The sequence below is a fragment of the Drosophila willistoni genome (assembly GCF_018902025.1).
Source record: "Drosophila willistoni isolate 14030-0811.24 chromosome 2R unlocalized genomic scaffold, UCI_dwil_1.1 Seg200, whole genome shotgun sequence".
Taxonomy (NCBI): Eukaryota; Metazoa; Arthropoda; class Insecta; order Diptera; family Drosophilidae; genus Drosophila; species Drosophila willistoni.
In genome coordinates, this window is record NW_025814051.1 from 4,432,896 (window position 1) to 4,450,990 (window position 18,095).

Sequence of the window (18,095 nt, forward strand, 5' to 3'; positions counted from 1 at the left end):
TACGTTTATATTAAGTAGGTATTTATATATTTTATTTATTTGTATATATAACACATCCATTCACAACATTTGCTAGCTGAGGCTAGTTGCATTCAGACGGCATATTTAGGAGTGGACTGAGTATGAGGTAACCTTGCCATTGTCATTGACGGTTGTCTGGGCACCACGGCGACTGGTGCCGTCGCCATTGCTTTGACTGTACGAGGACACGGAGACACCCTTGTAACCACCACCACCACCACCACCGCCGGAACTGGAGCTGGAGCTGCTACTGTAGCCACCTCCACCAGAAGAAGAGCCTCCAAAACGATTCACAATATTGGGAGTGTTCTGTTTAAAGGAAGAAAACATGAGATAAGTCATTGTCCAAGTAAGTAAGCCATAAAGTTTAGATCAGCTTAGAACTTAGTTACCCGATATATAATCTTTGAGACCGATTTAGTTTTCTGCCAATTTTTAATGTTTCCGCAAATATATGTGGTTTATATTTATATTGAAATAGAATATATAGAAAATATTAAAAAACAATTGGTTTGAATTCCAAAACCAAAAATGTAAAAGATCCCACTTCCATAAAAAGCCAGAATATTGAAAGGAATTAAAGCAGAAAGAAGTGTCCTTAACTTATGCTATTAGATATGGCTCTTATTTACACAGTCCTTGATCCATTTCATGGAGAAGAAGGTACAGAAAACTAAGCGGGAAAACCCACAACCTCTTCAAAATGGATAGTAATCGTATGAGTATTTTGGGGCTAAATTCTCATCACTCACTTACAGAATATATTGAAGAATATTTCAGTGACTCGCTTTAATAGTTACCAAAAAATGTGACAATTTTTAAAATTGATTATTATTTTATATACAATTGACTACAATTTACTTGGGATGGAATCAGAGTTTCCTCTGAGTCGAGCAAAGATTACTGATAAAACAAAGGATATTTCTTGATATCTTCATGTGCTGACTTGCTCCAACTGTCTATAGTGCAAATTTACAAAATCAACAACCTTTTTTCATAGTTTTGAATACATCAATAAGTCAACGATCTTTTTAAAGCGTAAGTCTTCAAACCAATTCACGACCTCATTGACAGTTTTATAATCTGAATAAACAGGTTTCATTCTAAAATACTTTAGTCGTTAACTGCGATATAAATGTTTGCCAGTTAAGGAAAACACCAGAGTTATGATCGTGAGTCATTATATGATGAAATAACTTAAATTCTATAGGTTTAATTTTAAGTGTTAGTCCATTAACCAACTCCTATTACTTCCTCCAAATACATTTGTACTCACCGGATTGGCTGGATTTATGTATGCTGTCTGTCTATAACCATTCGGTCCAATGGATCCAGATGCAGATGCATAGCTTGGGGCATAACGATGTGTATTATAGGAGGAAGAGCCTCCTCCGTAGTTGCCACTTCCACCTCGATATCTATTCTGACGCACTAAGTTGTCATGGTAAGCCTGCTGGGCAGCTATTTGCTGTTGAATGCGACTGCACAAAAAGAAAGAGTAATAAATTAATTGCTTGTTACAGGAAATGGATTGTCCATTAGTAGTAGTATTAGTAGAAGCTTAGGGTAATTACGTGTCATCGTTGTCGATGGTTGCATCAGCTGATGCATAAGCATTACCCGCCGTGGCCAGACCCGTTACAGCTCTACAAGTACAAAGATTTACAAGAAGCAAAGGTTAACCTACTTAGCCCTTAACCAAAGCATTCGTCCCCACCACCCCGCTCCATGGTCATTAACTACTATAAATCTTGCAATGCTCACTGTTGATTGGCATAATTCTGGGCCAAAATATGATTTGTCAACTGCTGATGGAATAGATAGGGATCAATTATGCCAAAATTGGGTGCAATTCCAGCATCACCATAATCATCATAGTCATTGTAGCCGCCATTGCCCACATAGCTGCTGTGTCCAATGCCACCGCCTGCACTGTTATAGGAGCCAGTATAACCACCAGCACCTCCTCCGCTACTGGCATAACCACCAGCATATCCTCCCGCATAGGCACGACGACGACGCGAAGCCTGACGGGATGCTGCAAGAATTAAGGTATTATCTTAAAATGGCCAGGTTTATATGAAATAAGTTCGACTTACCCCCTGAGGCTGCTTCACTATTTAGGGCACTCATTACCACACAGATTACCAGGAGTTTCCACATTTTATATTAGATTCGCATTTGCATAAAATAGTTTATTTTGGATTCTAAAAAAACAAAACAAAACAAGAACATTTATTTTTATCGAAAACTAGTTTAAACATTAGTGTAACAACAAACTGGTTTCGAAATCTTCATTAATCTGTTGTGATTAAAGACGGAAATGATGTTTGAAGTAGATAATCTCTTAACTTTATAAGACGAAAACATTTTGCCTTGAACCAGAAGGTGAAAAAGAAAACTAAGCTAGGATTGAAGGCGTTTACTTTTGGGAATACAATTTATTGGTAAGTGCTACAGACCTTTTCTCGTTTTTGAATGCTAATAAATTTGTTGAAATCGGAATTGATATATTTTGATTTTCTTATACTGAATTTATTCACTTGACTAAATTTTAGGTATTCCCTTTAAAGTCCATCTAAAAGTAAGATGAGGCCCAATAGTTCATTCGTATGTGATCATAATGTTAACGATTTTTTAAAATCCACAATAATGTGATAAAATTGTACATTTCTGAAGGAATTATTTATATGGTTAGAAAAGTTGACCAATCGTTGATTACGAAAAATTTGCCTTGCAGTGAAATGTTGAATAACTCCCACGATAAATATATTTAGAACCTACTTAAAAAGGTATTGTCCCAGTTTTTTGCATCACTTTGCAATTGTTGAATTGAGAGATTGTTGATTAATTCTATTCAACACGTCTCTTTTGTTTTGTCAGTCAATTGCTAAATTTCCCATTAGATTAAATTAAGGTAAAGAGTTAACAGTATCTCTAAATTTCTCAGTCATTTTGATATAATTTTATTATTATTATTATTCTTAAGCTTCTTAACTATTAAAACCTTAGTCTTTGCTACCAAATTAATTTTTGAAATCTTTCTACTTATAGAAACAAATAAAGTGAAATATAAATATTGTTATAATTGGTATAAACTCTTGATTTTTAATATTTCTTTTAAAGTTTATTAAGTTTATGAAATGATTAAAATTTTCGTAATTACCAAATATCTACAATATAGATTTTGAATAAAAATTTACAAAATTTTAAAGTTACAATGCAACTTGTTATCATTTTTGGCAGACGCAAAGTTTGTTCACAACTGAAAATTTGATTTTATTATATCCATCTCAAAGTAATATTTCAAGTATGGAGTGCTCCCTAGAAAATATATGAAATTTAGTGAGGATCTTGAATAATGACTTGATAAATTTATATTTTTGTAATTTTCAGAAGGAAAAAAATTATTTGCGAATCCACAATACTTTCCATTATCTAAGATGAAACTGCCCTTCAACATTTTTACAAAGCGTTGCTTCGACTTTGTCAAAGATAATATTATAATATTCAAACAGCTCTTTGCACATTTGTCTATCTGCGATTTACTGGCTTTTTCAAGATGTGTACTACTCAAAAGGTTCTTCTGAAAAGCAGCTCTTTTATACCCTTCTAGAGGTTTTAGTAAACCTTGGTCAGTCTCTTCGTTTGTTTCCATGCACAATATTGTCTCATTTGTTAAGCCTTTAATATGAGACTTCTTAGTTAAGCTTGTTATTAAAGTTGATTCTAAGTACTTAGTTTCTTCGATAAATTTCTTACATTTTTCTCAGTGTATTTTTTTGTGTAATTATTGATTCAATGCAATTTGCATTTAGTCATTGTTTATATACTTTTCACATTAATTATCATTAGCAGAAACGCCCCCCACAAGTCCCGCAGCAAATGCAATTTTAAGGGGATATAATAAAAATCTGTTTGCATAAGAGAGACAAGAAGGGAAAATTATTGCACAGAAGATGAAATTAATATACTTTAACCCTTGGTTAATATACTTATAGAGGGTTCATTTGACCAGGCCTTTAACAAGGGGGAGATATCATCATCATCATCAAAATCATCATATACAGCAACAACAAACGGTTGGCCATAATTCAGTAGATTTTTGCACATAAATTGTGCATTTTAAGCATATTTAATTGCCTTAACACGATTTCACAATAATCAAATTGCAAACAGAAAAGAAAACAGAGCTATTTCTATGGTTATATATGTATATATTTGTATATGAATGTATCGATGTGTGAGAGAGGAAGGGCTATCGAAAACGGAAATCCCCGAAATGTAAATTAATGGATTGAAATATCATTTTCTGTTTTTATTTTTTGTTTTGATTTCAGCACCAAGAAGCGGAACCGGTTCTGTTAATTGGTTGCTCTTTGAAAATTAATAATAAATTTGGGTATATAGATTTTTTTTGTTAATCAATTTGGTGCGCATTTTGTTTAACAATTTGTTCTGACAATAAATTGCACTACACTTTTATTTTTTTTTTTTAGGGAATTTTTTGTGATTTTTTTTTTGTCATGATGTTCTAATTAAATAATTTTTGTTTATGACAAACCGGTTGGCTATTTTATAAACACTTGTATTGTATGAGCAACCTTACTAAAAAAAAAAACAAAAAAAAATTATTTCATGGGGGAAAAGAATTAAAAAAAAACCTTCACAACTCTATTTTCATTGTTCGTCTTTTGCGTAGTCAAGAGTGTAAAGATTCACTTAGAAGATTCACTCGAGTTTATTTTTTCGTTTGCACGATTTGCCCCTTTTGTGTGTTGGTGTTTATTTGTGTATTATGTTTGAACAATGTTGGAATATTGTGTGATTCCCAATCAGTTTACTATCATTTAGTTATTTTGTTTATTTTTGTGTTGTTTTTCTTTTTTTGTATTTTTTTTTTTAATGGTAGAGCGATAAGAGCCATCCCATTCACATACCAAACCGAAACCAAAACTGCGCCATAATTTTGCAAAACCATCAAAGTTATAGCTAATATTTTTGATAGATAGGCAGAACATGATGAGAGACATCTGATGTCAGATGAGAGGCCATTCATATATTATTTTTTCACTGACTCACTCACTCACTTGTTAATTGTTGTATTTCGGCCAAGTTCTCGAATTCAATACTCTTTGCGCGTTCGCAATCACGCTCTTCTTCACTGGGCGACAACTAAGCAACGTCTGAGCCGGATCAGTTGAGACCGGGTCCTCTTATAAACGGCTTTTTCGGGAGGGACGACAGAACCCACCTATAACCAACTCTCTACACAACAAGTATGTAGATGATGTGAATCTTGTATGCATACATATGAGTTTGCTATTGGAGAATCAATGTAAAACCAGAGGGCCGGGGCTAACTTCGACCGCGTCAAAGTTTGTATACCCTTGCAATTTTTTTGGTAACTCTTTCCTTACCTATAGCCATTAAAGTGGAAAAACGTGTTATCTAAAAAAGCTGTTTCCGAAAGAACGGCCTACAATCTTAGCATAGCAAATAACGACGATATTGATCAAAGTCACTGTTTTCCACCGATCGTTCCTATGGGAGCTATATGATATAGTTACCCGATCTTTATCAAATTCGGCACAGACATTAATAGATATATAAAACTAACAAATATTTAATTTGAAAGCAATCACTTTAAAAATAACGAAGTTATTGACAAAAGTCACTGTTTTCGACCGATCGTTCCTATGGGAGCTATATGATATAGTCACCCGATCTTGATCAAATTTGGCATAGTCGTTTATATGTGTAATTAACTCACCAATATTAAATTTCACGACAATAGCTCAGAAAATAACGAAGATATTGAGAAAAGTCACTGTTCGTGACTTTGCCATTTGTATGGGAGCTATATGATATAGTGGTCCGATCCGGCTGAATCCGAGATATACAACGCCTGCAGTATATACAAGCCTTCATGCAAAATTTCAACTCTGTAGCTCTAACGGTTTAGGAGGAGTTTGCGTTGATCCAGACGGACGGACAGACGGACAGACGGACGGACGGACGGACGGACGGACGGACGGACGGACATGGCTATATGAACTCGTCTCGTCATGCTGATCAAGAATATATATACTTTATATGGTCGGAGATGCTTCCTTCTATGCGTTGCACACTTCTGACCAAAATGAATATACCCTTTTTGCAAGGGTATAAAAATGGCTGCTAACTAATTATAATATAAGGTTTATTGGTTTTTCTCTCTCTCTCTCTCTATTTTTGTTTTGTGTGTGTATGCTTTTTCTTTATGATCAAAATGTTTCTTTTGGCAAATTGCTTTATATAATTTAAGCGAGATATGTAATTTTACTGGTTAGGCATATTTAATTACGAAAGTACTTTCCAAGTACTCGAGGAGATCACGACTCAAACAGGATCTAGTTAAGGTGAGATGAATTGAAAAAAAAAAAAGATATATGCATTTTTGATTTAAATATAACTATTCTGTATTTAACACTGTATTAAAACACTGTTGCATGGTTTAAAAAATTGATTTTAAAGTTACAATGGTAAATGTATCTATTTATGTACTAGTGGCTAAGGTATAGACGATGTACTAAAGAGGTTTACCATATGAATGAAAATGTATTCTTCATTTTGCCATTTATTTTAATTTTTTAAATTTGTCCATTGCCTAAGAGTACCCCTATTGTCGAGACTTCCAAAGTTGAAAATAATAAATTAACATTTCGGATATTATTAATAAAATATTCATTTAAAAATCTTCAGTGGTATAAATAAAGCAAAGCGAACTTAAGTCTAAATACTTACATTAATTAGAGTACCTATAAATGTGCTCAAGTTGTAAGATGATGTTTAAATACTTTGTTCCTAGAGTAATCTATTTTAAAAGACTTCAACGTTTCACATTTGTAAGATGTGATAGCAAACTACTGAGATCAACAGATTCAATAGCCGGGTTATACCTGAAATGAATCTCGACCTCGAGGTCTCGAGGTATGACAATCCTGCCGCATTATCTATCTTTTCGGATTTAACGGACCTATCCTAATCTCTTTTGGTACGAATTATTCTTAATGGTCCAGGTGTTTATGGTTGCCTGTCCTATTCTTAGCATTTAGCTCTTTAGGGGAACTCCTTTAAACAACATTTTTCTGAGCTGGGTACCTTATAAAAATCTGTATCCCTCCAGCCATTATATCCAACATTTGATAAAAAGGTTGCAACTGCATATTTTTTTAAGTTCCCTGTGTATGTTTCCTTGACATATATATCTTTACTGCTGAGATATATATATAACTTATACTTTTCTATAAAGCATTTCTCAGATTGATCAGCTTTATGAAATATGTAGATTCAACCTCACCTGTGGTTATTTTAAAAGAAGATTATACACTATTTGTCCGATTTATCTAAAAAATTTATTCAGTTATCATGTAGAATCGTAAACTAGTAACAGATTGGATCTTAAAATACTCAATATACGATATAGTATGCATATGGTATGATCATGGTAGAAAAATAATGCTCACCTAGGGATATATTATTCAATGAGGTGATAATACCTGATTTCAAATGAGGCAATAACAATATATGATTAAATGGGTATGGACCACCAGGCACTTATTTTCATTTATCATTCTCTTGCAGAAGGATCTAAAGCTTTGACTTTTCAGCAGGCTGTGGAATGATGACATCACGCCACCAAGAGGGACGCTGAAAGGCACCCTCATTGGTCATAAATTCGTTTTGCAAATTCTCGTACAGACGGCCATCAGAACGAGCAATCACCGAATTGAGAGCAAAGTCTGGGGGAGCAATTGCGTCGGCAATGCTTACGGCAAATTCTTTCATTTGCAAACAGCTAGCCAGAAGCAATTCCCTCACAGAACCGGCAAAGCTCTGACCGACAGCAAATCCACCCACATAAAAGGTTGTCATATGCTGTTCCAGCAGCCACATGGCATACACATCGTAAACGAGTCGCAGAACTCTGGCATATGGAGCCTCCACTTTCAATTGACGCACATGCTCGGCGTAGCGGCTCAAGGCAAAATACTCAGCATAGGCCAATGAGAGTTCCTTGGCTCCAGCAACTTGGGAATTATTGCGTGCATCAAACTTGTTAGCTCCAGCCGCCAATTGGCCCTCAATGTGGGCGGTAGTGTGAGACATCAGATGACACAGAAGCCACTCATAACAAGTGATGGCAACTAAAATACGAAAAAAGTGTTAATTATATTTATATTTCGAAACCTTATCACACTTGCACTCACATTGCCATGTCTTTATGGGAGTCTGCTGCACCAGTTGATCATATTTCAGCGACAGTAAATGCTGACGTCTCTCCAGGAATTTAACACTGCCAATGGGTGACTCCAACTCCTTGGCACTCCATTGACGCAACAACCAATTCGATGCCTGTTGTCCGAGCACATTATTATCACCTTCATATGTGCACAGGGGATCGTGATCTGTACGCATTTGACCCAATTTGGCAGCCCTCAAATATCCATGACCGCCACAAGCTTCGCGTGCCTCTTGTATGGCATCACGGGCTGACCAGGTAATCCTTGGCTTGGACGCCGATATCAATGCATGGATTTCAGCAGCATTCTGGGTCTGCAAATTAAACAAATTTAACACATTAGACTATTTAAAAACATATTTTGGTAGGGCAGACATAATACCTATTGTATAGCCCATATAATATAAAATTTGATACAAAATGTTAAGTCAGCCTTTAGCAATCCAACAACATAAATATAAGTTTTTAGAGATCATAATGCAAACTAAAAAAATTACTTTTCAATTTAAAATTTTCAACATGAATTAGAATATTTTAAAATATTTATCATATTTCGATATTTGAAAAATCTTATTTCTAGACGAAATTTAGTCCTCGAGATTTTGTAGATAGAAAACCACTATTTTAACTTGCTATTTTGACTCTGTTAATAAGATAAAAATTAATTTTAGTCATAGCTAAATACTAATCTCTGTGGAATTTCAACTCACCAGAACATCAAAACCATTGGAATCCGCTTGAGAACGTGCAATAATTTCCAAATAGGTTTGAGTCAACTCTTGGACTGCGATTTTCTGAACACAAGCAGCCGCCAAAAAGGGGAATATTCTATATTGCTGTAAAAAGCATTGATTTTTAGTTTCAAAGATTTTTTTTATCACACATTTCTGTTTTACTCACATGCAATTGGTATTCCAAGATAGCAGACTCCTCGCCCTGACGTTCGGGGCCAAATTGCTTACGCACTGCTGCGTATCGTACGGCTATAACTGCAGCACTACACAAAGTATTCGCCGATTCCTGCAGAAATATTCAAGTATTAACACTTCACCCACTTGTATTTGTCCACCAATTGCGGTTTCATGGCCGGATACGAAGTGAGAGATAGAAAGATGTACACTACATTAATAAACTGTTGAATTGTTAAACCATTATTCAAAATGCGCGCTTAAGATTGGGCAAGAGTTTAAATCTAAACCTATCGATAACTTGAAAATATCAACCTATCGAGGAGCAAGCCCATGTGATATCAGCTAGGAAATTTGTGGCCTGGTTTGCCGGGTGCTGAAAATTTTGTTTAATTTAAACCGCATTTATTGCCACGTAAATTGAATTAAAAGTAGTTAGTAGTAGTAGTAATTAGTAGTAGTTAGAGAGACTTGCCTGCATAATGCCAATGCGTCCTGCTGAAAAACTCTCCAAGGCGGCACCCAAAACTTTGCCAGGCTCGTCAAAGACACTTTCATAGACACCCTCGGGTGTGACGTCACTTGTGCGATTGAGAAGATTGTCGCGAGGTATGCGATAATTGGAGAATACCACAAAACCATTATCTATGCCATTCAAACCACATTTCTCTCCAATATCTCCCACCAGGACACCGGGATACGACAGCAGCGTCTTGGGATCTCGTATGGGTATAAGGAAACCATGAAGACCATGATTTTCCCCATCAGCCGTATAGAGATTAGCAAAAGTCATGGCCACGGTGGCCATTTTCCCTAAATTGCCTACCCAACACTTGGCAGCCTCAAAATCCGGTGTGTTGATAATAAATTCCTGAGTGCTGGGATCATAAGTGGCCGTGGTGCGTATACGTTTCGTATTACTGCCATGGGAAAGTTCCGTGATCGCCAGACATGTGATCACTTCGCGATTCCATGCGGCCTCAATGTACTTTTGATGCTTCTCAGTGCCCATGGCTCTAATGGCATTATTAAAGAGACCTACTCCTAGGGCAATTTTCACCGACAAGCTGGGCGAATAGCAGGCCAAAGCCTCATTGATGTACATCAAGTACTGGGTTTTCGCCGAGAAGCTTAAGCTCTCGATTTCCTTGGGTACTAGATCCAAATGTTTCATGCGATTCACCTGCATGGCACACAGACGCTTCTGTTCATCCATGGGCAAAGTGCGCGAGGGATGGGCAAATAGAGGATCATTTTCCAAACGACGCCAGACTTTGTACTGTCAAATAAAAGTAAAGTGATTAAGACTGATCAATGGAAATTCAAATTTATGGCACTCACCTTAATACGTAATCCTTGCTCCTTCTCAAAGATCAGACGCAGTCTCTTCCAGTCGAAATTTGCACGTTTGCGATAATGTGCCAAGGGGCCACCCAATGGCAGATCGGGTATAAAACTCGTATCCGTATTAGACATGTTTTTTATTTTAGCTGCAATATAAAACAAATGTCTTTAGTTAACGACGTTTAAAAGTCTACTAACGCATCACCAATAGATACGAGTGGCTTTAATTACATGACATGGGCAGACGAGTGGAGCACTTGAACTGCATTATCTGTTAGCATGAAGCCATAGTAAATACCCACTTACTAGGTAACCGGTCTAAGACAAAAACTGTTTGAGAGTCGCTACAGCAGACTAGACTAAGTCTTAGTGGTCATACATTGTCAAAAGAAAATCAATTGATAAGGAATACGCATTCAATAATGTAAAAATTTAGTTTGTGTCTTTAATCATGAGATGACTTTGCAGTACTAAGTAGGTTTTACAATCACTGCCATAAGCCTCTCAAACTGTGTGTTTTTGTGTTTATATGGATGAGAACCTAGCTAGCCAAGACAAAAACCTATTTTACACACAAACTTCATAATTTATTGGAAATTTTCGGAATCATGTCAAAGCGCCAACAGGAACGGCAGAGGCTACAGCGAAAAGTTCGTGCCAACTTGCCACATCGTACATTTCGTGAAATCAAATTCGATCGTGATGAGATACGTCAGACGATTGAACCATTGAGCTACAATGAGGCACGTCGCCAGCGTGGACCCATCTATGAGGCACTCGAAGATGAGCTCTATCGTGAAGGCTGCCGCCAATTGCCAGAGTTTCTACGTTGTCTGGCCGATAAGGAGAAAACCCTCTACGAGTCTGTCATTATACGTGATCGCATAAGCGATGATCGTCCGTTGCTCTATGCAGTGATTGATAAACTAAAAGAAGCCGAGCTGGCATATATACGTGATAAACACAAGAGTTTCAAGCAAAGCTTCACCTTGTTCTATGAGACAATGCTACTGCTGGAACCGTATAAGCAAAAATATGAGTATGCTTTGAATGCGATAATGGAGAATTTGGTATCGTTGTGTCACAAGACCCAGGGTCAAGAACGAGATGCTGCCGAGATGATAGCACGCATCTATTTCACCTATGGCGAGTATCTAGAACGTATGCAACAGAGAGTGAATGCCATAAGCTATTTGCAAATAACCATTGACTTGGTACGTGGTCATGTTTGGACAGCGGTCAGGGATATGCCACCGGGTAGTTTCACTCTACACGAATTGGTGGCCCAAAAATTGGCACGACAATTGCTTCTTTATGGCAAACAGATTGTACGCCATCAACCCGAGGAGGCAATAGCATTGGCCAGGCGAGCCACTATACTTGTAGCCGAAAGTGAGTGCAAAGGTTCTGTTTCTAAGTACCTAATCTAAATTCTTTGACATCTTTCCAGTTGGCAGACAACAGAATTTGGATATATTCTGTGAGACTTTCATGGAACGAGCCTATTTTCTTATGGAATCGAGCAACTATCATGGTGCCCATCAATGTCTAGAACAAATACGACCCACGGTTATAGCCTGTACCGAATATCGGTTTGTCAAGCTGAATATCAAGTTCTATCTACTAGCTGGTCAATGCGCTGAAAAGTAATTTTACCTTATTTAAATTTAGTCTCAACTCTGAGCTCAATTCACTTTGTTTTCGTTTAGTTTTGAAAATCCTGACAAGGCCATATCCAGCTATAAGAAGGCCTTACGTCTCTCTCGACTCTACAATGATCAAAAAAGTGAGGCTAATATTTTACTTCATTTGGGTAAAATCTTTGCCAAAGATACACAAAAACTTTGTCTTGCCAAGAAATGCTATGAGCAGGCCAAACACATTTATATTGACTTTAATGATATGATTAGCAAGAAAATGGTCAACTATTTGTTGGCTAAACTCATGGCCGATGAAATAACTCCCTTGTATATGGCCATGCTGAAGGCATCTACCAAACAATATTGCGCCTTCTTTAATCTGCGGCAATGGAAAAATCGCTGCCGACCATTCTGGAAGAAATTGGGCGATGAGATCAAGAAACAGGAATCCGAGGATATCTATTGCCTTCTAGATGAAGAGAAACCAGATCCTAGCAGGGAGGAGTCTGGTTTTCCCAATGAAGATCGACATTTTTTTAAGGTAGAAGATTCTTGAACCTGACCCCCGCTTATTACAAAAAAAAAAAAAAAATGTTAACGTAATTGAATTAAAAGTTTCTGTCGACTGTCGCCGACGTAGAAGTAAGTAATCTTTTCATTCTCAGTCACGTGTTGGACAAATGTATACACAATCATTCAACCACTCGAATTTCTAAAGAAAGCTCTTTTATTACACTCTCTAGTGGGGGAGGTTGGTCACTTGGCATTCCAAACTGTGTCGTATCATGAAACACTATCATAAGTAAGTCCACTCATAGTATTTATATGGTGACAGCTATTTATGTATGTACTTATAATCGTGGTGATTTGCCGCAATTTAAATAATGTATTATAAAATTTGAGTGCTTGCTATCAAAATGGTTTACTAAGCACTAAAATTAAATAATACCTACTACTATATTAGTAAATGTTAAAAGTGTATGCACGTCTTGAGATTGAGAGAATACAGTATATTCCATATTAATAGGGACATTCTTGTTGACCAAAAATATGAAGAAATAATTAAGACATATATTAAAACCAATCTTATATAGATATATTAACATTTTAACTCAATGTGATTGTCGACGTAAAATTTATATATACATAAATTTTTAAAGAGTGAACTTTCAACTTAATAAGTATATGAAATATAATTTATTCTTTTGGTATTCAATTCGTAATAAAATATAGATTCACATAACGTTAAAAATTTAATTAACAAACATCGAGAAGTAAAACACAACGAGAAGTAAAGATATTTTGAATTTTTCTTTCTTCTTTAATAACTTTTCGAATTACACGCTTTATGTTTAAGATGATAAACTATTTATAGTTATTTGTCTAATAAATTGCAAAGTTTAAAAATAATCAAAATTAAAACGATAAGTAAGAAGAAAACGGTATTTATTTTTGAACAGCTTCTAATGCTAGAAAGCAGTTGAAAATTATATTTTCTTTTATTCATAAATAAAAGATAAGAACTTTTTCGAAAAAATAAGCCATTATTTTTTAGGTAGCTCACCTTTTGTAATCTTTACACCTGTCTAAATTTAATTTGTTCAAAGATGTAAGTGTGAGGAGTATTAAAACTAATATTTGTTGTGTCTTCTGTGCGCTATTAATGTAAGTTTATATTTTGCACACTTGTAATCACTTTTGCTCCCCATAGTAGTAAAATTATAAAACAAAAACCAAAATATGTATATTTGTCTTGAAACTAAATTGGCGTTTCCCACCCTTATATACTTATGTATATTTTCTAGTTTTATCACATGAATTATTTTTTATATATTAAAGTACATTCTTTAATGATTTAACGATTAACTAAACCCAAATTAACATACTCCTGAATAGGGCTAAAAATCAATGAAAAGAACCTCATAGGTAAATTGCTTGCCTAAGCTTAATAGCTCATTGATTGTAGTAAAAGTGGTAGCAATGGGAAAAAGTAGACCAACTAATCGTCAATCGATTGCCTAATTATAATTCTATTATTATTGAATTGACTGGAAACAGCTGTAATAAAATAGTCTTTTGTTATGTCTTAATTTTCATTCAATTAAAACAAAAAATGAGTTTGGCATTTTATGACAAATCGTTTACCCCTGTCGGCAAAAATAAAATAGAGATATAGAGCAATAAATATGTAGGTATGTATAAGATAAAGCGATATAATTAAATACATACATATATTTATCAATGGTTCATCTATAAGCAGAAAAGTTACTATATATAGTAATATATATCTTTACTAAAAAAGAGACTTAGCTTTAATTTACTACTGCGAGGAATGAGCATGGCCAATGCCATAAATGATTAATTCTTTTCACTAAATAATTTGCTCAACCAGATTAAACCCAGCCAAGACTTTGCTCCAAATTGTAATCTTAAAAGCTCTCAACATGAAAACGCTGCATGTAACACACATGCATAAAGTCGTGATATGAAAAAAAACCAATTTAACTATAATTAGCAATCAATTATCAGGTATAGCTCTAAACTCACTGTCGCCGGTGATAAAAATACGATGCTCGCCCATTTTTTCCGTCCGCTATTGTCATAAAACTGGCTTTTGTGGATTTCTGAGAATAGTTATTGCCTCACTTATTTCCATCAGCGTCGTGTAATGTCTGATATGCCCAACCAAATTAGTCTACAACTGCTTCAAGCAGCTGACTTCGAATGGAAAAGCACATCATATCAGATCCAATAAAAAAAAAAAGCACAACAAAATTGTTTGCTTACACTTATCCAAAATGGAAATAAGTGACAAATTGCCACTGTGATGTCATTTTTGAAATACCCTTTTAGTTTTTCTCTTTAATGGTATTTAGATTTTTATCAAAATTGGTGAATATAAAGACTGAATATTGACTGTTATGGCCATGTTTCACATAAGAAATATGGAATACTACATAATAGTACAAATAAATGGTGCCAAGCATAGACAAAATGGACCAAAATGGAATTGTTTAAATATTTGCTTATACAATTTATATAGATCTTTAATGCAGACTGTCTAGGGAGCTCCATAAAACGGTTAACCTATTTCAAATTCCATTTACTTTTCATTTTTTACTTACAGATCTGTCCAGATAAATATAGAAAAACAGACAAATATAAAGCTAAATAAAAGACTACACCTGATTTGCTTGACATGAGCAGTTTCTTAGAAAATCAAAGCTCATATCACAACAAATAAATACATATGTCATATACCTTACATATTATAGGGTATAAAAAGGGGCGTGCTTTAGCAGCTACCACAATACAAATAGCCACAGGAAGGCAAGCAAACAAGCAAATAAACAAACAAAATGTAAATCGCAAAATTCCCAAAAGATAAGCCTGAAAGCCCTAAATACAGTTTGACAAGCATTGCTAGACTGACCATTTTGATGGTCGATTAGAAATCACTTGGCTAGGTGATGGGACATGCAATAAACACTAAGCTTGGCGTGTGTATAACGAAAATTGTCACAAATTTGTTCGACAGACACTCCCTTTGACGCTTTTTATATACATGGCGAATGATAACCTTGAATCTGAACGACTACAACAACAAAAAAGTTTGTTAAATTGGAATTATAATGCAATTTAAATGAATTTAAGTGAAGTCAATCAACAACAAGAAAAAAAGTACACGGAAAAACTGCAGCCAAAAGGCAATGATTAATTTCACTTTTATTTACATATATATTCTGACAAATTGGAGCACAATCGACACACACACATTTAACATGCACATCTATTTAATTGAATTTACTTATACACAAAACCTTTCATTGACACACCCTGTAACAAGGACTCGATTAACTAGACTTAACTGAGGATATTTGGTATTATTACATCACCAACAAGTAGGTAGATTCTCTTCCGAGTCAGATGACTTCTTTTAGATACACACAAACACACACACACGCACAAAGAGAGATAGGAATGAGACCAACCTGTAGCTTCGTTTTCCTCTTCTTGGCACCAATCGACAGAACAAAAAAAATATTTAAACAAAATTTACTCTCTTTAAATTTCAATTTTTTTTTGCTAAACTTTATATGGTTTGCCGTTGAAAATTCAACTTAATTAAATAGAAAATATATTCGTATACACACCCACGCCGAACAGTAACAACAACAATAAAAGCAACAACAAAAACAACAACCGGCACACGACCGTCCAACCGACCAGCACGTCCAACGGATGAAAATTGAATGAGCGAGAGAGAGAGACGTTGAACTACAGAACCAACTGACTGATTCATAACAAACGGGCGTGCTGCAGAGACCCTACCAAAGAGTCGAGTTGACTACAAACACCAGAGACGATGTATATATATATAGATACATTGTACATATGTATAGAAGACTCACGCACACTTATTCCAGGGAAATGTGGGTAATTTGCCTGAGCATGCCTCCGCAGACCTTCAATGTCAAGTGGCAAAAGTGCGAGTGAGGTGGCAATAACCCAAAAAAACCTCCCGACCCACAATGGGATATTTTGTTTACTTTTCATACAAAATATTACAAAAACATTTTTTCCACATATTTTGCTATATCAGAAACTATTTCTGTCGGTTGAAAAGGTATCCAATACTTAAGGTTCAGCTGTGCCCACATCTTTATGCTCCCCATAACATTCATATATTGTTCTAAAATCTACAATTTTATATCTTTTCCAATCTAAAAACCTACAAATTAACACTAAAACGTTTCGTTCTATAAACTTTTCAGTCAAAATATTTCAGAATAACGAAGTGTCATATCTTTTTTTCCAGCCAGGGTATTTCTATGGGCTTAGATCTCATTTCTAGAAAACGTCAAAACAATAGTTTTATTTTATAACCTTTTTATCTGTGATTTCGTGTCATAAAACGTGCTAATTTTTCCCATAGTACTATTGCCACGCCGGCCGGCCGGCATCACTTTTTCAACTGTATGCGAGTCAGAGTATCTGTGTGAGCCCCTCGGAATGTGTGTGTGTGTGTGTGTGCGGAGAGAGAGCAACATGTGTGATGCCAGAGATGGGAATTTGTGAATTTTTTTTATCATTTATTGTTGGCTTTGGTGCGCAAACAAGATACATACATACATATGTACATAAAACTATCCAGCAGACGGCGACCCTGAACTACAGAGGAACAGATGCTGGGTTTGTGTCTTGGCTAAATTGCTAACAGAGCCATGTTATCAGCTAAGGGAATTCCCCCCAAATGACCCACTTTATGTTGCTATAAATTTAGAATTGATTGTTTGATTAATGATACCAGATTTATTGTACGATCCCATGGAGTGCTATTAAAATAAATGGTACAATTAAATTAAGCTTATATGAGCAAATAAATTCACTGCATACTTAATGGGGCCATTATTTTGCACACTTCTCACGCAATTTGTTTTAAGGAATATCATGCAATAGACGTTTTTTTGTTTTCATTATTGATCGTTTAAATATTTTAAAAATGTTTCAAATCTTTAAAACTTGTTCAAAAGAAAGTTCACTGCAGATCGAGGTAATTGACAGCTTAGAATATCAACCTGACTCGAAACGATTTAGAAATATTCTGGAAATTATTTACTTAACAATAATTTATTGTTCCAATATATAAGTATTAATATGAAAGGTTTCTAGGAACATAGAATAGAACAACTTAGCCCCTAAAGGTATGTAATTGCCACCCAAAGAATTTATTGTGTGTACAAATTTAAAATATTCAGAATTTATAACATACACAAATTAAATTTTTCCTAATTTGTCACACTTGCGCTGATTTGCAAATGAAACCACAAAATATAGCACCCTATGCTTTTTTTAATATATTTCTAAAAGCTTTAGAATATTAAAAAAACATTTTAA

General features: G+C 35.2%; 3 protein-coding genes across 5 annotated transcripts; 1 reads left to right on the forward strand and 2 right to left on the reverse strand.

Annotated features, from left to right (window-relative positions):
* LOC6641540 (keratin, type I cytoskeletal 9) lies at positions 1-5,213 on the reverse strand. Of its 3 annotated transcripts, none has more exons than XM_002064389.4 (6): positions 5,112-5,212; positions 2,121-2,228; positions 1,786-2,059; positions 1,596-1,667; positions 1,298-1,502; positions 1-330 (listed from the first exon to the last, which is right to left on the reverse strand). In XM_002064389.4, exons 2-6 carry the CDS (start codon positions 2,182-2,184, stop codon positions 106-108), a joined length of 840 nt encoding a protein of 279 aa, XP_002064425.1. In that variant the 5' UTR covers positions 2,185-2,228; positions 5,112-5,212; the 3' UTR covers positions 1-105. The 3 variants fall into 3 exon arrangements, with proteins under 3 accessions (XP_002064425.1, XP_046866936.1, XP_015034028.1); XM_047010980.1 differs by having other exon boundaries at positions 5,108-5,212; XM_015178542.3 differs by lacking the exon at positions 1,596-1,667 and having other exon boundaries at positions 5,112-5,213.
* A 2,191-nt stretch (positions 5,214-7,404) lies between these two features.
* LOC6641521 (peroxisomal acyl-coenzyme A oxidase 3) lies at positions 7,405-16,455 on the reverse strand. The gene is made up of 7 exons (XM_002064388.4): positions 16,190-16,455; positions 10,555-10,703; positions 9,689-10,492; positions 9,206-9,325; positions 9,016-9,141; positions 8,274-8,619; positions 7,405-8,210 (listed from the first exon to the last, which is right to left on the reverse strand). Exons 2-7 carry the CDS (start codon positions 10,687-10,689, stop codon positions 7,654-7,656), a joined length of 2,088 nt encoding a protein of 695 aa, XP_002064424.1. The 5' UTR covers positions 10,690-10,703; positions 16,190-16,455; the 3' UTR covers positions 7,405-7,653.
* Positions 11,070-12,843, forward strand: LOC6641520. Its single transcript, XM_002064387.4, has 3 exons — positions 11,070-11,949; positions 12,008-12,203; positions 12,267-12,843. Exons 1-3 carry the CDS (start codon positions 11,166-11,168, stop codon positions 12,751-12,753), a joined length of 1,467 nt encoding a protein of 488 aa, XP_002064423.1. The 5' UTR covers positions 11,070-11,165; the 3' UTR covers positions 12,754-12,843.
* Positions 16,456-18,095: the final 1,640 nt, after the last annotated feature.